The 16,361-nt window shown below is 42.5% G+C and overlaps 1 protein-coding gene across 3 annotated transcripts in view; it reads right to left on the bottom strand.

Moving 5' to 3' along the window:
- The window catches only part of LOC114043375 (AP-2 complex subunit beta), a 130,837-nt gene that overhangs the window by 62,691 nt on the left and 51,785 nt on the right, over nt 1-16,361 (bottom strand). For all 3 annotated transcript variants that reach the window (XM_027862476.1, XM_027862475.1, XM_027862477.1), the window contains exons 7-13: nt 15,508-15,729; nt 14,893-15,013; nt 14,634-14,729; nt 11,591-11,706; nt 9,650-9,815; nt 8,763-8,861; nt 2,554-2,813 (exon numbers count right to left, since the gene is read on the bottom strand). In XM_027862476.1, coding sequence (XP_027718277.1) covers nt 2,554-2,813; nt 8,763-8,861; nt 9,650-9,815; nt 11,591-11,706; nt 14,634-14,729; nt 14,893-15,013; nt 15,508-15,729 — 1,080 coding nt within the window. The remainder of the gene's footprint in view (nt 1-2,553; nt 2,814-8,762; nt 8,862-9,649; nt 9,816-11,590; nt 11,707-14,633; nt 14,730-14,892; nt 15,014-15,507; nt 15,730-16,361) is intronic.

Below are 16,361 nucleotides of genomic sequence, written 5' to 3'. Positions count from 1 at the left end.
CACACACACACACACACACACACACACACACACACACACACACACACTCTCTTAATGCAGAAGAAATGAATTTGCATCAACAGCTCATCTGAAACAACAGTAAGGTTAATCCTAAAATGATCTTTCAAACTGCTGAGATGTCCCTACGTTAGACAAATATTTACCACCTCAACCCCACACCCTGGCAGAAAAGTATAGGGTACACTCAACAATAGGTCTCTTATTCTACCTAAGTAGCAACCAAGATAAGATGGACTACTTAAAAAAAAAAAAAATTCCACCCAAAACACAACCTGTCTAGTAATGAAGGTGTTTTTAAACCCTTAGAAAAGACAGAACAGCATTTTCAGCGTGGTTTCATTTCACGTCAGATGCAATAATACTTATCAACGTCAAACTGCAAATTAACGCTGATGTCAGCAACATTTCTAAAAGCATTCCATCAGCCATGGATTTTTTTTAAGAGGAATCCTTTTGTGTCAACTAAACTCCTTGTAATAAAAGGCAGCACAAGTGGTAGCAGCAACTCCAAAATGATATCAGGGAAGGGATCATACAATAAATCATCAAACAACCAATTCAGAGATCCCTACCAAAAAAAAAAGGTCTTTAAACAAGAAGTTTTCTTGAAAAATTTAAAGATTGGTTTTATTTCTTTCCTTGTGCCCTAAAGAAAATTTTCTTATAATTTTTCTCTTTATATCTGACAACCACTTAAAAAAAAAGACCTGGAATCCACAGGGTTGCACATATCACAAAGTTAAGGGTGAAACAGGCTATCCATTTCTTCTTTGGTACTTCGGAGTAAGCATGGAGACAGCATAATTAGCAAATCAGGATTGCAACTGTGGCCAAGGCCCTTCAGGGCCCAGGGCACCTTTCAGAAGGACCAGTCAGCTGCTGTCTCAGTACAGGGATTTTCTCACTAAAATGTTCCCTACACCAAGGAAACCACAGGGCCAGACACCCCCCAAATAAGGGCCTGGCACTGGGAATCAAGCGCCAAAGTGAGGCACCCCCAGTGCTCAGAGAACTTAGACTCTTGAAAATAATGTCACCTCACTTCTCTTAGAAGGGGTTTAAAAAGTTCCTATTAAGGGTCACATTATCATTTTCACTAAAAGACTGACTGCTCCTTTTATTGTCAACAATAGAGCAATGAATTTCTATATTTTACTGCCATATAACATTTTTAGAAAAGCTTTATTAATTTTAACGGCTTCTTCAGACACATCACTCATAAAGGCAAAACGCTACCCACAAACAGAGAAATGGAGGTAGAAAGGAAAGGCCGCCACGCCCCATCAGAACCCAAGTCTCTGGTCAGAATCTGTGTCTACACAGGTTACAGAGAGAGCTCTCTGAAGAAAGGCCATCTAATCGATCACTACTGCCCTACTCTAATCATGAGAACTGTGGCCTGGCTACACAGTCACAAGAGGGAAATGAAGCCAGGCCAAGACTGGAGGCCAACACTCCTTAGCCCTGCTCCTTCTCTGCCCTGAGCCAACCGGCAAATGCCTCCCAGAGCTGGGCTTCATTTTTCTTTTAGTAAAACAAAGTGTCCCTAATAACTAACTACTACCAAGAGATGCTGTGAGGATAACTGAGGAGTTAACAGTACTTGATAACTAGAACAAAACTTAGTGGTTTCTCATTTATCCTTCAGTACCCCTTCATCCCCTATATCCTTCCTTCCATCTCAGGTCTATTCCTCTTGTTTGAAATGGCCCAGCTCAAGGGCTTTTACAGAGAATATTTTGAATTCCTGGCAGGCAACCCTTGGACATCAGTTTGAAAAGGCAGGGCTGGTATATCCCAAATTTTAGTGATTACAGAAGAGGCAAAGCTAAAGTAACAGTAAATGGCATTGATGATAAATGAAGCCAACCCATTTCACTGAATTTGGCTTTTTTTTTAACAGACTGTAGAAGGATGGTCAAGAAATAATCTAGTTTTCAGGCAGATATTGGAATGTATAGACTCCAACTCTCCCTAAAGACAGCTCTTGATATAAATGCTTTATTATTAAATAGGGAAATCCAGCTCTCTGAAAATAGCCATAAGAGAGGGATGTGCATCAATCTGGACCAATCTTTTCCACGTCTGATACCAAAGCAGATAATGGTAAAGTCTTACTAGGCTGACAGTTGAGAAATGTTATTTGTGACTGCCTTAACATCTCGATTTTTATTTATAAAATAGCCCCAGAGCACGGAACTGAAATGTAATGTATTTTTTAAAATTCCATTTTTCATCTATCTCTCCCAGCCACCAACTCTGATAAGGAACTGAACTTGCCCAAGTATCTGGTAATCAACAGTAACCTTGCTGTCAAAGACATCAAAATTCTATCAATGATTACAAGTTCCCTGGACCTGAGCCCACAAATTCTGACCCACAACAGAATGAGAGCACTAGTGCCTGGGAGCAGCCTACAGGGGTGTACTGCCATCACTAGAAGCCAGCAGAGGGACTTCTTTCTCAGGAGACTCTCCCTCTGGCAGGGCAAACCCTACCCCACTTAGCTGGATCTTTCTCCAAAGCACTTACCTCCCATGATGAATGGGCAAGTGTTTTCGGTGGATCCCATGGCTTCCCTCAACAAAAGCATTGGGAGGCTTATGATATACGGAGGCCAAAGAACCGATGTGGCAGATGAGCTCGTCCAAGAGGGTGGGCTCAATCAGGTCTGTCTCCTCAGAGATCAGGGGCTTTTCGGATAAGACTACTTCCTTGGCTGTCACAGGATCCGTGGAGAGAAGGCGCCAGTATATATAGCCCCGGTCTCGAAGGTCGGGGTTATCAGAATCCTACAGAAAAAGAAGGAGTTCTTTTGGATTGGATTTTATCTGCATAGAGAAACCCAAACTTCCTCATCTTGCAATGCTTGGATACATATACACATATATGAATGATGTACCATGTGGATGAAACATAGCTTTTTCAAGACGATCATCTTATGTTTTCTAACTTAGCAGGGAATAAGACTGAAAAATGTCATTCAAAAATTAAAGAAAAAATAAAGAAAAACTCTAAAAACTCAGTGTAAAACTATCAGAACTCTAGATAAGGCTTAGAACACCTAAAAATACAGTGCCAAAACAATTAAACAAGTTTTACAACAGCTCCTATATATCTTTTACTTAAATCTCTGTCTAAAGAATGTTTCCTTCTCAGTTTCTGCCAACCCAGGTGAATTGTGACCTGCAGTTTCTGGCACTGATTCTTTTAAAAGCACTTGGCGCAATGATAGAGTAAAATCATTTACTCTGGGATTGAGATTTATGCAAAGATCTCCCAAAATTTTCATCTTGTGAGAAGCAACATAGTTTAGTGTTAGAAGCACCTGAGGCATTAACTCACGTGACCGAGGGCACAGTCCTCCCTGTAGCTCATTTTGGAGGTCACTTATCCAAACTCAACTATTTGAACCATGAAGGAAGCACAAAAGTCCTCTGAGCATGGAAATGCAATGTCCCAGTCTAGCCACTGAAGTTTCAGTTCTTTAGTCATGGAAGAGTTCCTCTGGTCCTGACTTAGAGTCTATTTTTGAAGAAGATTTGAACATAGCTACTTGTGGATTGCTAGTCTGAAGAAGAATTTGAAGCAGCAAACCAGAAGGCTGGAGGTCAGGGAAAGAAATGGGGAGACGTGGACCATGACATATATCTGACACCTGAGATAAAGGGAGTTGAGAACATTACGAGGCGCTGAAACATGAACTAAGTCATAGGGAAGGGAGGGGGCATAGTATTTGAGGGCAAACATTCACACACGATGTCACAAAGTCTGGGCATATCACTATGTACATCCCAGTGCAGATGAGGTCTCAAAGCCTTACTTCCTCCACGTGTTCTCAAATCCCTGAGATCCTGTTTCCATCCCCACCATCTGAGTCTTGACTGCTCTCTCAAAGAATCATTGATATCTTTTTTAAAAAATATTTTTATTGGTATCTTTTGCTTTTATATCACCTATATTTCCTACCGTAACCTTTTTCTTCCTCCTCCCAAAGAGCTATTTCTTGTAACAAAGAACTTTTTTCAAAAAAGAAAAAGAGAAAGAGACAAAGAAATTTGGCAAAACTGACCAACACAGCAAAAAAAAACAAAAACAAAAAAAAAAAAACAAAAAGAACTGACCTCTTCTCTCTCTTTTGTGGCCAACTTTGTTCTTTCTAATTTCTCAGCATTTCATTTGGAACGTTTCATGGTTACTGTTCTTTCCACTTCCATGGTCACAGTCACCATCTATGTTGTTTTCCTGCTCATTTACTTCACTCTTCCTCAGTTGACTTAAGCCTTCCTATACTTTTCAGGACTCTGCACTATCATTTGTTTAGCCATCCCACAAGTGATGGTGTCTATTTGTTGCTACCACAGAAGATGTTGCTATAAAGATTTTGGTGATGTGAAGGCTTTCTTTTCATCAAAAACTTCTCTGAAGTATATGCGTAATAGTAAATGCTAAGAAAAAGCCAGAGTGCTAAAAACTTAATGGATTAGTGGTAACCTGGAAGAAAACAGTCTCAGTGGAGTGGTGGGACTGGAAGCCAGATGTCCAGGGATTGAGAAATGACTAGGAAGTTAGAAAATAGAGGCAACAAGGACAGGAATCCCTTCTAGGGCTTGGGCTCTAAAAGGCAGCCGATATAAGATGGCAGATGATGGAATAGGGAGGTCAAGTAAATGGGAAGAAAATGATGCCAGAAGACAAGGAGAACAATTAGGAAAACAGAGAGGAGTGGGGTGACAAAAGGTCATGGTAAGGATGAGGTCTAGGATAAAGGAAGCAGAAAGAAAAATGACTGGATATGAGATTATTATCATGGAGGTGAGAGTAATGGGAAGTAGCTCAACTAACTCAACACTGTGGGGGCAGCGAGGTGGCACAGTGGATAGAGCACTGGCCCTGGATTCAGAAGGGCCTGAGTTCAAATCCAGCCTCAGACACATAACACTTACTAGCTGTGTGACCCTGGGCAAGTCACTTAACCCCATTGCCTAGCCAAAAAAAAAAAAAAAAAAGTAACTCAACACTGAGACAGACAGGATGCGGGACCCAGGCAGGTCCAATCAGCACATCCTCCTCACACACCTGGGAGCTCAAGAGCCCCTGGAAGAACAGCCTCCTGCAAATACCAAAGCAGGGAAGCTGAATCCACCTCAACTGCAGAAGTTACTCCCTCAAAAAGGAGACAAAATGACCAGCAGATGATAACAATAAAGATCAGCTCTGACAGACTGAACCTCACAGAAGAAGAGGGTCTGGAAATGACGAGGAGCTAGTGCAGGCTGACGCTTCCTCACGGTGCAGCACGTCAAGGAGCATGAGAAAAGGAGCCCCCAGACTGGAGAGGGTGGCCAGGACGTCACAACTTCTGGAGATAGTCAGGCTTCCATGAACTACCAACCAGAGGCAGCTCAACGGGGCTGTGCACAGAGTGCTGTGCCGGCAGTAGGAAGAGTTGAGTTCAAATCCAGCCTCAGACACTTAACTAGCTGTGTTAGCTGCTAGCATTAGTATTACTACTACCATCATCTGCCTTCTTCATACAGATAACTCCCAAATTTTATCTCCCAAGCCCCAAACCCCCTTTCCTGATTACCTGTAAGAAATCTCTACCCAGATGTTCCAGTCCAAGTCAAAACTAACACAATGAGAACTGAGCTTATCAGCTTTTCCACTAAACCTACTCCCTCCAACACGGTACAGTGGAGTGAGCGCTGGATCTGGAATCAGGAGACCCCTAGTCCTGCTGGAGAAGAAGCATGTGCTCAGCTGCCCCCTTCAAGCCCAACCCAAAAGCAAGAAAGGGCTTCCAGATGCTGATTTCCTGTCACTGTGAACACTGACTCATAATGCCTTCATGTGAGCAGTCACTTCACTGCCTTCCTACTCATCCAAAGACCATCCTGAAATCAGGCTGAATGGAGATTTGGGATCAAAAATCAGATGCCTCTTATGATCATATGGTGCTACTGGGAATTCTGTGACCCAAGCTTTAAACAGACAGCAGACTAGTGAGCTCTGAGTCCAGTTGGCTTTCCTTAGGACTCAAAGTTCATGGTTTCAAAACCGGAGAAATTCCAAAGCTTACAGAAAAGGCAGACCCCACTGGACAGGACAGCTCTTTCTATTTCACTTCCATTAGACAGCCTCCATAATAAAAGCTAAAATAACAGCTGGAGCAGTGGGTAGACAGTCCTGGGCCTGGGATAAGGAAGACCTGCATGACCCTGGACACAGGGTCCATTGGCCTTAGTTTCCTCAACTATAAAATGAGGATAATATGTAAAGCATTAAGCACAGTGCCTGGCACATAGTAGGTGCTATATAATTATTTATTTCCTTCCTTTCCCTTCTCCTTCCACTCCAGTGGAAGCCGAGAGACAGGAGACTTCTAGTAAAGAAGGTGCTCGCTTTGTGTCTGGTCACAACTGTATGTTTTATTACCAAGTTCTCTAAAACAAGTAAATGACCATAAAAACAGGAAAAGATAAAATCTCGGGAACAGTCCCTAATTCAAGGTGGTTGTTTTTTTTTAAACCTCCAACTAAAATTTCTAATTCTAATGCCACATTAATTTATCAACGTCTTTGATTATCGATGAACACAAAGGGCTTTGCACATATTTCATTTAATTCTTACCAATCCAGAGAAAACAGCAGGTCTGGTTTCCTGTGCTCACAGTGGTGTGCTAAACGTTCTGATGGAGAGGGCAAGAGAACCCTGTGAGCCTTCCCTTTAATTCGTCCCTCTCCCTCAGCCTCGTCTGCTTTGTGCAGCTCAGAATCATGAGCTTTGAGCCTTGAGGATGCCAAAAAGATGCCAAAGAGCTCATCAAAGGGGAGGGTGATCTCTATATATACTTCGCCACATTATGTCTCCCTCTCGTTAATTAAAAAGACAGAAAAGATCAAGGTGATTAAAATAAACTGCAGAACAACATCACTTGGTACCAAATGTGACACAATCACCCGACAGCAGGTCTCAGAGCTCCAGTCACTGTTTCAGCAAAGGTTGAGTCCCTTAAAGTATTTGCCAATCTTATGGTTCTACAATTCTGGAAACTCAGAATCAAGAAGGGGAAGATATTTGATTGAGCAAAGCCAACATTCAATGACAGTTACCGCCTTATTCCCAAGAACGTGGCTCCTCACAGAGGCAACCCACTGTAGCGCATAACCTTGGAGCCACTGGCCCATACCGGCCGTGTGACCCATGGTGCTCTAGGAAACTCTCTAAGACTCAAAAGTTGCAGAGAAAATTTTCCTCACCTGAGAGTTCCTTATACCAATGAAATCATAAGTCTTTATCCTTATCTGTTCTACAAAGAAAGGAAGATATTCAAGAGGGTGCAAAAAAAGGAATTCACATATGTTATCAGGAACCCTCTAGACTGAAGACATGAAACAGGTAGACAATGAAGACAATGTGCTACTCCACAGCGCAGCACAAAGTCTAGAAACAACACCATGAACAAAGACAAAACCAGAAAGGGTAAAGTGAGCATCTCAACTCAAATTCTGAACCTGTAAACATCTTTCTGAAAGGTGGCAAAACCTACAAATCTCAAAGTGATTCTCTTTAGTCATTTCAGGAAATAAAAAGATCCCAGACAATCAATCTCCTCCAAGAGCAATTGTTCAAAGCTACAACAGTAGAAAAGAGAATTCCTTTCATTCCTCTGATCTAAATCGTGACCTCGTTTTTCTAATTATCCAAGCAATGAAAAATTCGCTGCCACCAGTGATGGCCTCATTTTCTGATACTCATTTAAAAAAAATTTTTTTATTAATTTATTTTGATTTATCAACAATCACTTTCATAAGCTTTTGAGTTTTAAATTTTTCTCCTCCTCCCTCCCTATCTCCCTCCCCAAGACGGTGTACAATCTGATATAGGCTATACATATACATTCCTATTAAACATGTTTTCACATTAGTGATGTTGTAAAGAATTAGAACCAATAGGAGCAACCACAAGAAAGATAAAACAAAACAGAAGAAAAAAAAAGCAAATAGTATGCTTTGATCTGCATTCAGACTCCATAGTTCTTTCTCTGGGTATGGATAGCATTTTCCATCATGAGACCTTTGGAGATGTCTTAGATCCTTGCACTGCTGAGAAGAGCTAAGTCTATCAAAGTTAGCCACTGCACAACGTAGCTGTTACTGGGTACAATGTTCTCCTGGTTCTGCTCACTTCACTCAGCATCTGACACCCATTTCTGGGAGAGGGTGGAATATCAACTAATACCACAAAGTACCATAAACACTGAGTGAGGGGAACGTTTAGGAGTCAGAACAATGAATGAGAGGACACTCTTGCCAAGGTCCCATTTCTGGATCTGTCACCTGCTTTCAAAGAGACCTTGGCTGAGTCACCTACCATGTCTATGTGATAATTTCAACTACAAAACAGGAACTGCGGTAACTCAGAAAGAGGCATTGTCAGATTCAGTCACCAAAACGTTCTTGTAATAAAAGAAAAAAATTAAAGGCTATTTCATGAACATTTATAAATGTTTAATTGCCCATAAAGTCAACTCACAGACAGATAACAGTAAATTACCCAAATTCAACAAATGTGGAAAACTTCCTTTATTTCATTATCAAGATACCTCTATGACATGTAAAGGCAGCGTGCTCTTCAGGCTGAGGCCTCTCACACTGACCATTCCTTGGAGGCCATTCCATTATAGACAAGGAAACAGAAATAGCAAGTCAGCCCCTGTATTCATTCAGCATTCTTACCTGAGTTGCCAAGCTCAAGACCTGCTGGACCAGTTCCTGAGTTTCTGAGGGTTTCTTGAGAAACAGCTTCACTATTGCTGTGAGCAGGGTTAGCTGCACCTACAGGCACAGAAGTCAAGAAGGATAAGGTAAATCGGGCCTTTGCACCAGCCCACAGCATTCGCATCAGAAAGGTGATCTTCCACATGAAGTTCCCTGGAGTGATCTTCTCCCCTATGAAGACAATGGGGAAGCTGGCGCCCTATGGAATTTGGCTGATCTTGACTAACGGGTAAGAGCTAAAATTCACCATTATGAGAAGTGGCGTTTAAAGCACCCACCGACCTTTTGGGGTGCCAAAAATAGTCGAATCGGAGAAACGCATTATGAAGTGGTCCTTGACCAATTTCTAAAGGATTCACTTCCAACCACAAGCTACTTAGCAGTTAGAGCTTTAGGAGACTATGAAAACAAGTCACTTTGGGACAAAGGCCAAGAGACTGGAGACTTGTCAGAACTGAAGGCAGTTAAGGATGGCCTTCTGGTAAGTTCCCGTAATAAACAGCTTAACTAAGAAGTTGCTTGCCTAAAACGTGAATTATCTGAACATGGTTTATTAAGATTACTACAAATAGGTAAACCTTCATCAATTCCCCTACATAGCAGTTTGTTCAAAGGTCAGTAACAGAATTTTAATTATGTCTCTGAACTCTAAGTGATGGTGTAATGGTTTGCCAGGAATTAATGAATACAATTCAAAAGTATACTGAAGTTTGGGAGAGAAACAATCATCTTGCGCAGTAATTACACCCATTTCAAATATGTTATGTACTGAGGAACCCCAGTGAAAACTCTGAGCCAAATCTCATCATAAGAAGGACTCAGGGTACAGGAAAGAGAAAGCTTACCTGGGTACTCTCATCATGGAAGCCCTCCAGGAAACTCTCCAGGAGCTCGTCTGCATTATCGATTCTCTCAGCATATTCTCCTACAATCCAGATCATGGCAGCTCGCGCATCTGGCTCATCAAGGGAATCAAGGTTCTCACACAGAGTAGCAATGATACTTTCATACCTAACACAACAAAAACAGGTCTGATTACTAAATGCAAACTCCAAACTTGTATTCAACAGTAAAACCAGGTGAGATACTAGCACAAATGCACCCTAAACCAAATTGCTAAAGCTAAATCATATGTATAAAAAACATAATCCACAAGATTACTTTTTTAAAACATCTCCTCAAATTGTCCTCTGCAGTATCTTACTAGGCAAAACACACACACACACACACACACACACACACACACACACACACACACACACACACACACACACACGTATACTTTCAGCAAGACCTAAAAAACCCTGAGGTATAAGGAAATATGACCTTTTATTTCGGTAGGATTTTTCTTTCTTAGATCAAAAGGAGCTTCTATTTTCTCAATCTATTTTCACATCACAATTATGAACTAGGGACGCTATCTTAGCGGATGCAGAGAGAGGTTCAGCAGCTTCCTTAGAACTCAAAGGTCTAAACCTGCCAAGATCAGATGAGGAGCCAGAACCAAAGAGATTCTGTGGCCTCCTTTCACCCTAAGGACCTCTCTTTCCTGAGAAATCCAGATCTTTTCCCCTTCACTGCTATAAAAGAACAAACAAACCTAAGAGTGGCTTTCAGAGGTCCTCATGTCTACTCATTTCTGTCACAGGGACCCTTCTCTTTGATCAAGATACCTCTGACCAGAGAATGGATCCTGGTGTGATAAAAGTGCCCCCCCTCCCCCCACATTTCCCAATGACAACAGCCTTGCTCCAAAGTCAAGAATGGCAGAATTTCTCTATCAATAACAGCAATGAGAAAAAGTCAAGCCCCTATCACCTGACAAGATAAACACCTACATTCTTCCCATAGTCTCTTTCTGCAAAACTCTTTCAGGTTCTGCTAACCAGCCAGCTGCCTCACTACAAAATGCATCTCAACTAGTTCCTGAACTCACACACCTGCTTACACCCCTTCAATACATGGCTCCACGCATCCCATCAATTCTGATCAGAAGCTGCATCATTAGGAAATAAAATTGATTTTTGGAATACAAAAACAACTGATTTTAGACTGAGGCTTTCAGTTCCGTGATTGCTTCCGAGAAACAACTTTTGCTTAGCAGAAGCACTTCAACTTGTAAGGGATGTGGAATGGAAGGTGGATTTCTGCACCTTCTGGCTGGCAAACGCAGCACTGCTCCACAACAGGCCTGTCAGAGACAGTCAGATACATGATTATTATATGTTTACTAACTGTCCACCAAGGGCTCCATATCAGAAAATATGCCATACAGTCATCCCCCTGGCTTGAACATGGCTTCAAATTCAGAAGAATCAGAGGTTATTGTAAATACTTATGCTGAACAGGCAATCCATGTGGATGTGACTATCACACCAACTTTTCAAAGAATAAAGTAAGGCAGACAGACAGAGCAGTGACAGTTTCTAACAGAGCTGCCTTACAGGCCACTGTTTTCCCCCAAGGGCCTAAGGAGCAGATTTTAAGCAGTCCTCCTCCTCCCTCCCTCCTCCCAAGGGCCTGAGGAGCAGATTTTAAGCAGTCCTCCTCCCTCCCTCCTCCTCCCAGGGCCTGAAGAGCAGATTTTAAGCAGTCCTCCTCCTCCTTCCCTCCTCCCAAGGCCTGAGGAGCAGATTTTAAGCAGTCCTCCTCCCTCCTCCTCCCAAGGGCCTGAGGAGCAGATTTTAAGCAGTCCTCCTCCTCCCTCCCTCCTCCCAGGGCCTGAGGAGCAGATTTTAAGCAGTCCTCCTCCCTCCCTCCTCCCTCCCCCACCTCCCCTCACATACTTGTTGGGATATTTGCGGAAGATGTCCCTGATGACAACAATCGCCTCCTGAACCACATAGTTGACTTTGGTCTGGATAAGGTCCAGCAAGGTGCTCACACAGCGCTCGGCAGATTGCTGGAAACAAGACCGAAAACGTGACAAGTCATAGAGACAGTCAGAAATCTGGTGTTCTACCCAGGAGGCATAAAGTATTGTCACCACTTGGTGAGCAATTTTCCAATGCACTAACCAGTAAAAAATTAAGACATAATTTGGCCAAGGTCTACCAGAGTTTAGGCTGCTAAGAAATCAAGTACTGGATGCACACTCAGCTTTTCAAGTAGCCCTACAAGAAACATTTATCTCCCCTCCCCCCCATTACACAATTTACCCTAGAACGACACGCAAAGCAGAGATGGGACTGAGGGAAATCCGAGGACGTTACTAAAGAAAGACATTTGTAAGCTCTGGTGTCATCTCAACTGCAATTCTTGACAGGCTGGGAACCTTGGGAAAGCACAGGCTCCTAAACCCTACATGTGATCAATACAGTGGGGGTATGCTCTCAGTCATTAGAGCACTACACCTATTAATTTTATACTTTGCTGTCTGTCGACTGATACGTAGCTGTGGTCTTCCCCATTAGAGGAAGGATACAAAGGAGGGATGGCTTCCTTCTTTGTACTTTTATCTTTAGCGCCTAGTACATAGTAGGCTCTTAATAGGTATCTGCTGATTGATTGACACAGGAATAAAAATCATTAGAGCAATACTTGGGTTGTAGGCAAACGTGCAGTAAGAATAAGCATTGTGAAAATTAAAGTGATAGAAGGACTCTGGTCAGGTGTGGCAAAGTATAGAGAAAAAAGAGGATTGACTCGGGAGTCAGAGGACCTGGGATGAGCCCTGGTTCTGGCATTGGTCATCTGTGTCACCACTTTCCCTCCTTGTCTGTAAAATGAGGGAGCTGGCTCTGATGACCTCTGAGATTCCATCTGTCTCTACGACCAAGGGCTGAAATGAAAACCCACAGCCGGCCTGGAGTCTGTAGAAGGGGCACAAAGCGTGGAGTGGAGGCTGCACATGCCTTGACGTGATGCTCTCACTTCTACCACTAAGTCTCTTTTTAGCTGAGACTGAAACTAGAAAGACCTTCAGGGTCACTTCCTCTGGATCTCATAACCTGTCAGAAACTTACCTATGGCAGGCCCTTTCTATTGCTTTTCCCCAAAGAATAATGAAGTTGTGATCTAATTCTCCAGTAACTCCTGTTTCATCGGCATCAAGCAAACACAAGGTCACTCAAGGTACACAGCACTGTGCTGATGCTACACGTTTAGGTAAATTTGCCTGTCACATCACTAGATTCAATTTTTATCCCATGAAACGTGAACATATCTAATGGAAATCACAACTTTTTTTCCAAAACAATTCAAGCAAAACAGACACATCTTTGTGGTTTATTTTCATCTTATTAAAAGTTAATATCCAGCATTTCCACCTTGCTGGTTAATAGACTCTTGTCTCACAAATAAGCTGAAACTCAAACCAGTGACCCACTCTTTATAATAGTCACACAGAGCACTAGGAGAATACTGTCAGAGAGAAGGTCAACTGTGAGGCCCTCTAGTCCAAATGGGGACAATCACTGCAACTTCAACAGTTCCCATAAAAACTGCTCGACAGAGCTTTCTGGCCCTTGCCTCAGGCTATGGGAAAATCAGGGAGTTAGATCCTCCCCCTGAAAAAAGGGTTTCCTCTAAGCAACTGAACACTAGGTAGAATCATTCTCATAGTCGTGTTCACCAGTCAATCTTGGCTGAGAGAGAATTAAATGACAAACAATATTCAAGCACTGACATCTAGTTTCCTTGGAAAATCCATTCCTGCCAGGTACCATGAAAGCTGAAGTCCAATGTCTAAGCAACCAACCAAAACTAACTCTAGCTTTTTGAAGAAGACCAAGAAAGCTTTTTTATTGGTCACAACATAATATGCAACAGCAATGGCCATTAGAAATTTGGATGGTCTAATAATGCTAGGCCTAGAGAATATTAATTTCGGAGTGAGGTGGTCAATTTTGTATTATTTTTACAGAGAAGCTAACACACGGATCCTTACAAAGTACTGACTCTGATATACACTGCTATGAACACAAACATCCACTACCACAGTACTTAATGGAATATCATTCACACATGGAGAGAATCTTACCAGGACCAACTGCCTAATGGTAGCAGAGTATGGTGAGGATACCCTAATATCCTTTAACTGACAAATTCTGTATCTACACTAACAAAACCCCTCCTAAAAAATCTTTATCTGAATAGCAGAAATGTGCGGTTTAACTCCTAGTCTAGAAAGTACAAAGTTTTAAGTTCTCACAAAGAAAATACCATAAGGTACAACAGAAGAATAATCATTATTATAATAATAATACAGTAGCTAATACTAAAATACTGTTTGAAGGTTTGCAAAGTGTTTTGTATTATATCATTTCATCCTGGCAGGTAGTAATATTATTATCCCCATTTTAGAAATGAAGAAACAGAGGCAGACAGTAGTTAAGTAACTTGCCTAGAGTCACAGAACAAGTAAATGACTGGTGCCATATCTGAACTCAAGGGTTCCCGACTATGGGTCCAGTACTCTCCATACTGTGACATCAGATGGGAAAATGGATATATGAGTGAGACTAACAGAGCCAGGAACAGAGCTCAGAATTGCCTAACTCTAGCACCCTGATAAAACTGCCAAATCATATTTTCTCTAAATAATACGTGAGGAGGATTTGTACATAAACATCTCTACCTTGAGCAGATAGACACAAAGAAAGCCCTTCTCTGATAGGATGTGTTTCCTCCTAACCCCATGAGGTACCATTGGCTTCTCCCTAAAGCTACAGCTGAGCACCTTATAGCCAAAAGAGCATCTGAGAGGCCATCCTGGCCAACACTCCATCCGATGCTCTGAGATGCACTACACCAAGCCAAACGGAAGAATCGATGAGGAGAACATGCGGGACTCATGACCTAGGCCCATGCCCAACAGCAGATACTTGCCTCGACTTTGATGGCACATCGGCCAATGGCTCGCACAGCCTTACGGACAAAATCAACATCCACCTCAGTGGCATATTCCTTTAGTTCTGCCAGGACCTATTAAAAGTCACAGGAGTAAAAAAAAAAAAATCACAGGAGTTTGAAAGTTATTAAGAACTCTCTGAAAGTAATTTCTTAGGATATGTTTCTTCAACTCTAAAATTGAGTCTAATCCTAGAAAGATAACCTAGCTTAAAAACAAGTCCTCTAGTGGTCTGACCTGGGCAATGTTGGCTTGGGATGCCAAGCGGATCATGATGTCCAGCTTTTCCAGTTTGACATAGATAGGGTCGTTGTACTTCACAAAGAAGACTTTGATCTCCTGCTTTAAGATTTCAGGCCTGGGAAACAAAGGGAGAAACAGATAAGGCAAACAGAATTCCTGAGCATTTTTTTCTTTCAATATTTTCAACTGTGGCTGTAGGATATTTTCCCCCTACAAACATGGCTTTATTTGGCTCTCATCCACCTGACATGGCTAATTCTGCTCAGTGGCCCAGTGGTATCTTCTTTCTGGGTAGACAATAGCAACCACTCCCCTCCCCCACCTCTGAGCCAGACTGCAACACGGCCCATAGTAAGCGAGCAGGCCCTGGCTAAGAAGGTAAAACAGGCCCATTTCCAAAGACGCAATGCTCTACAGCATGAGCAATGTGATCTCTTCATAACTGAAGGAACATCTCAATATCAAACGTCTATCCCCTGATCTCTGAGCAAGATCGTCAAGTAAAGGTCATCTTCACACATCTATTTAAGAGAAGCAACAACAAGGGCCTCTTACAGATGACCAACACTTGAATTAAGTCACGATGGCAACGTACAGGAAGTCTCCCACCTTTTCTGCACAATGAGGTTGATGTTCCTCAGGGCGACGTACTGCACCTCGGGTTCCCCAGAGAGCAGAGTCACCAGGGGAGGAGCCAGCTTCCTCAGCAGCATGTTGTAGTAGTCAGAGTCCTTGGGCAGCAGCTCCAAGAACTTCATCAGGACTTTGACGGCCGACAGGACCACTGCCGAGTTGGCGTGGGAGAGCCTGGGAGTCACCCGCTCACAGATACTGAGAGAAAAAAAGAAAAAGAAAAGTCAGGTCTTCACCTTTCATTTCTTTTCCCAAACCCTTCTCCAGGGCTGTGAGTCAGAGTCCCATAACCCAGGCATCAGTAATTAGAGATCAGAGAAATCAAAGCTTCATGCTTAGGTAAGACCAGGACCACCCAGGGCGGAAGCCTCATTCTCAGCAAGCTCTAGGAAGACAGGGGGTCCAGAAGGTTAAGTGAGGCAAAACAACAGGAAACCGGCCCAATCCAACACACTGGACGCTCACATCATGTACCGCGCACATTTCCTTGGTCTTTTTGCCTGCCCATTTTAAAGAAGAGGGCCCTGCCTCATGACCCATCTCTCTCAGGCCTAAGGGAAGTCAAACTGATAGGCAAACAAGGCAGGTTAGGATCTGCTTTCATAGCGAAGGAAATAAACCAGTCTGTGAATGAAGGTCTCATCATGGAACCAAGGAAAAGTTGGGTTAAAACCAAGAACATGCTCATCAGCTACCTCTCTAGTACTGGCAAAAAAACTTCCAAAGTACTGGGGAAGTGAGGTTCTTTTAGAGGAAAAAACCCATAAATACATTTATATACATACACACACACACACACACACACACACACACACACACACACACACACA

The sequence above is a fragment of the Vombatus ursinus genome, unplaced genomic scaffold (assembly GCF_900497805.2).
Source record: "Vombatus ursinus unplaced genomic scaffold, bare-nosed wombat genome assembly UNPS02014768.1, whole genome shotgun sequence".
NCBI classification, from domain to species: domain Eukaryota; kingdom Metazoa; phylum Chordata; class Mammalia; order Diprotodontia; family Vombatidae; genus Vombatus; species Vombatus ursinus.
Note: the sequence above shows the minus strand (reverse complement) of the source record. Positions and strands in the feature narration are given on the sequence as shown.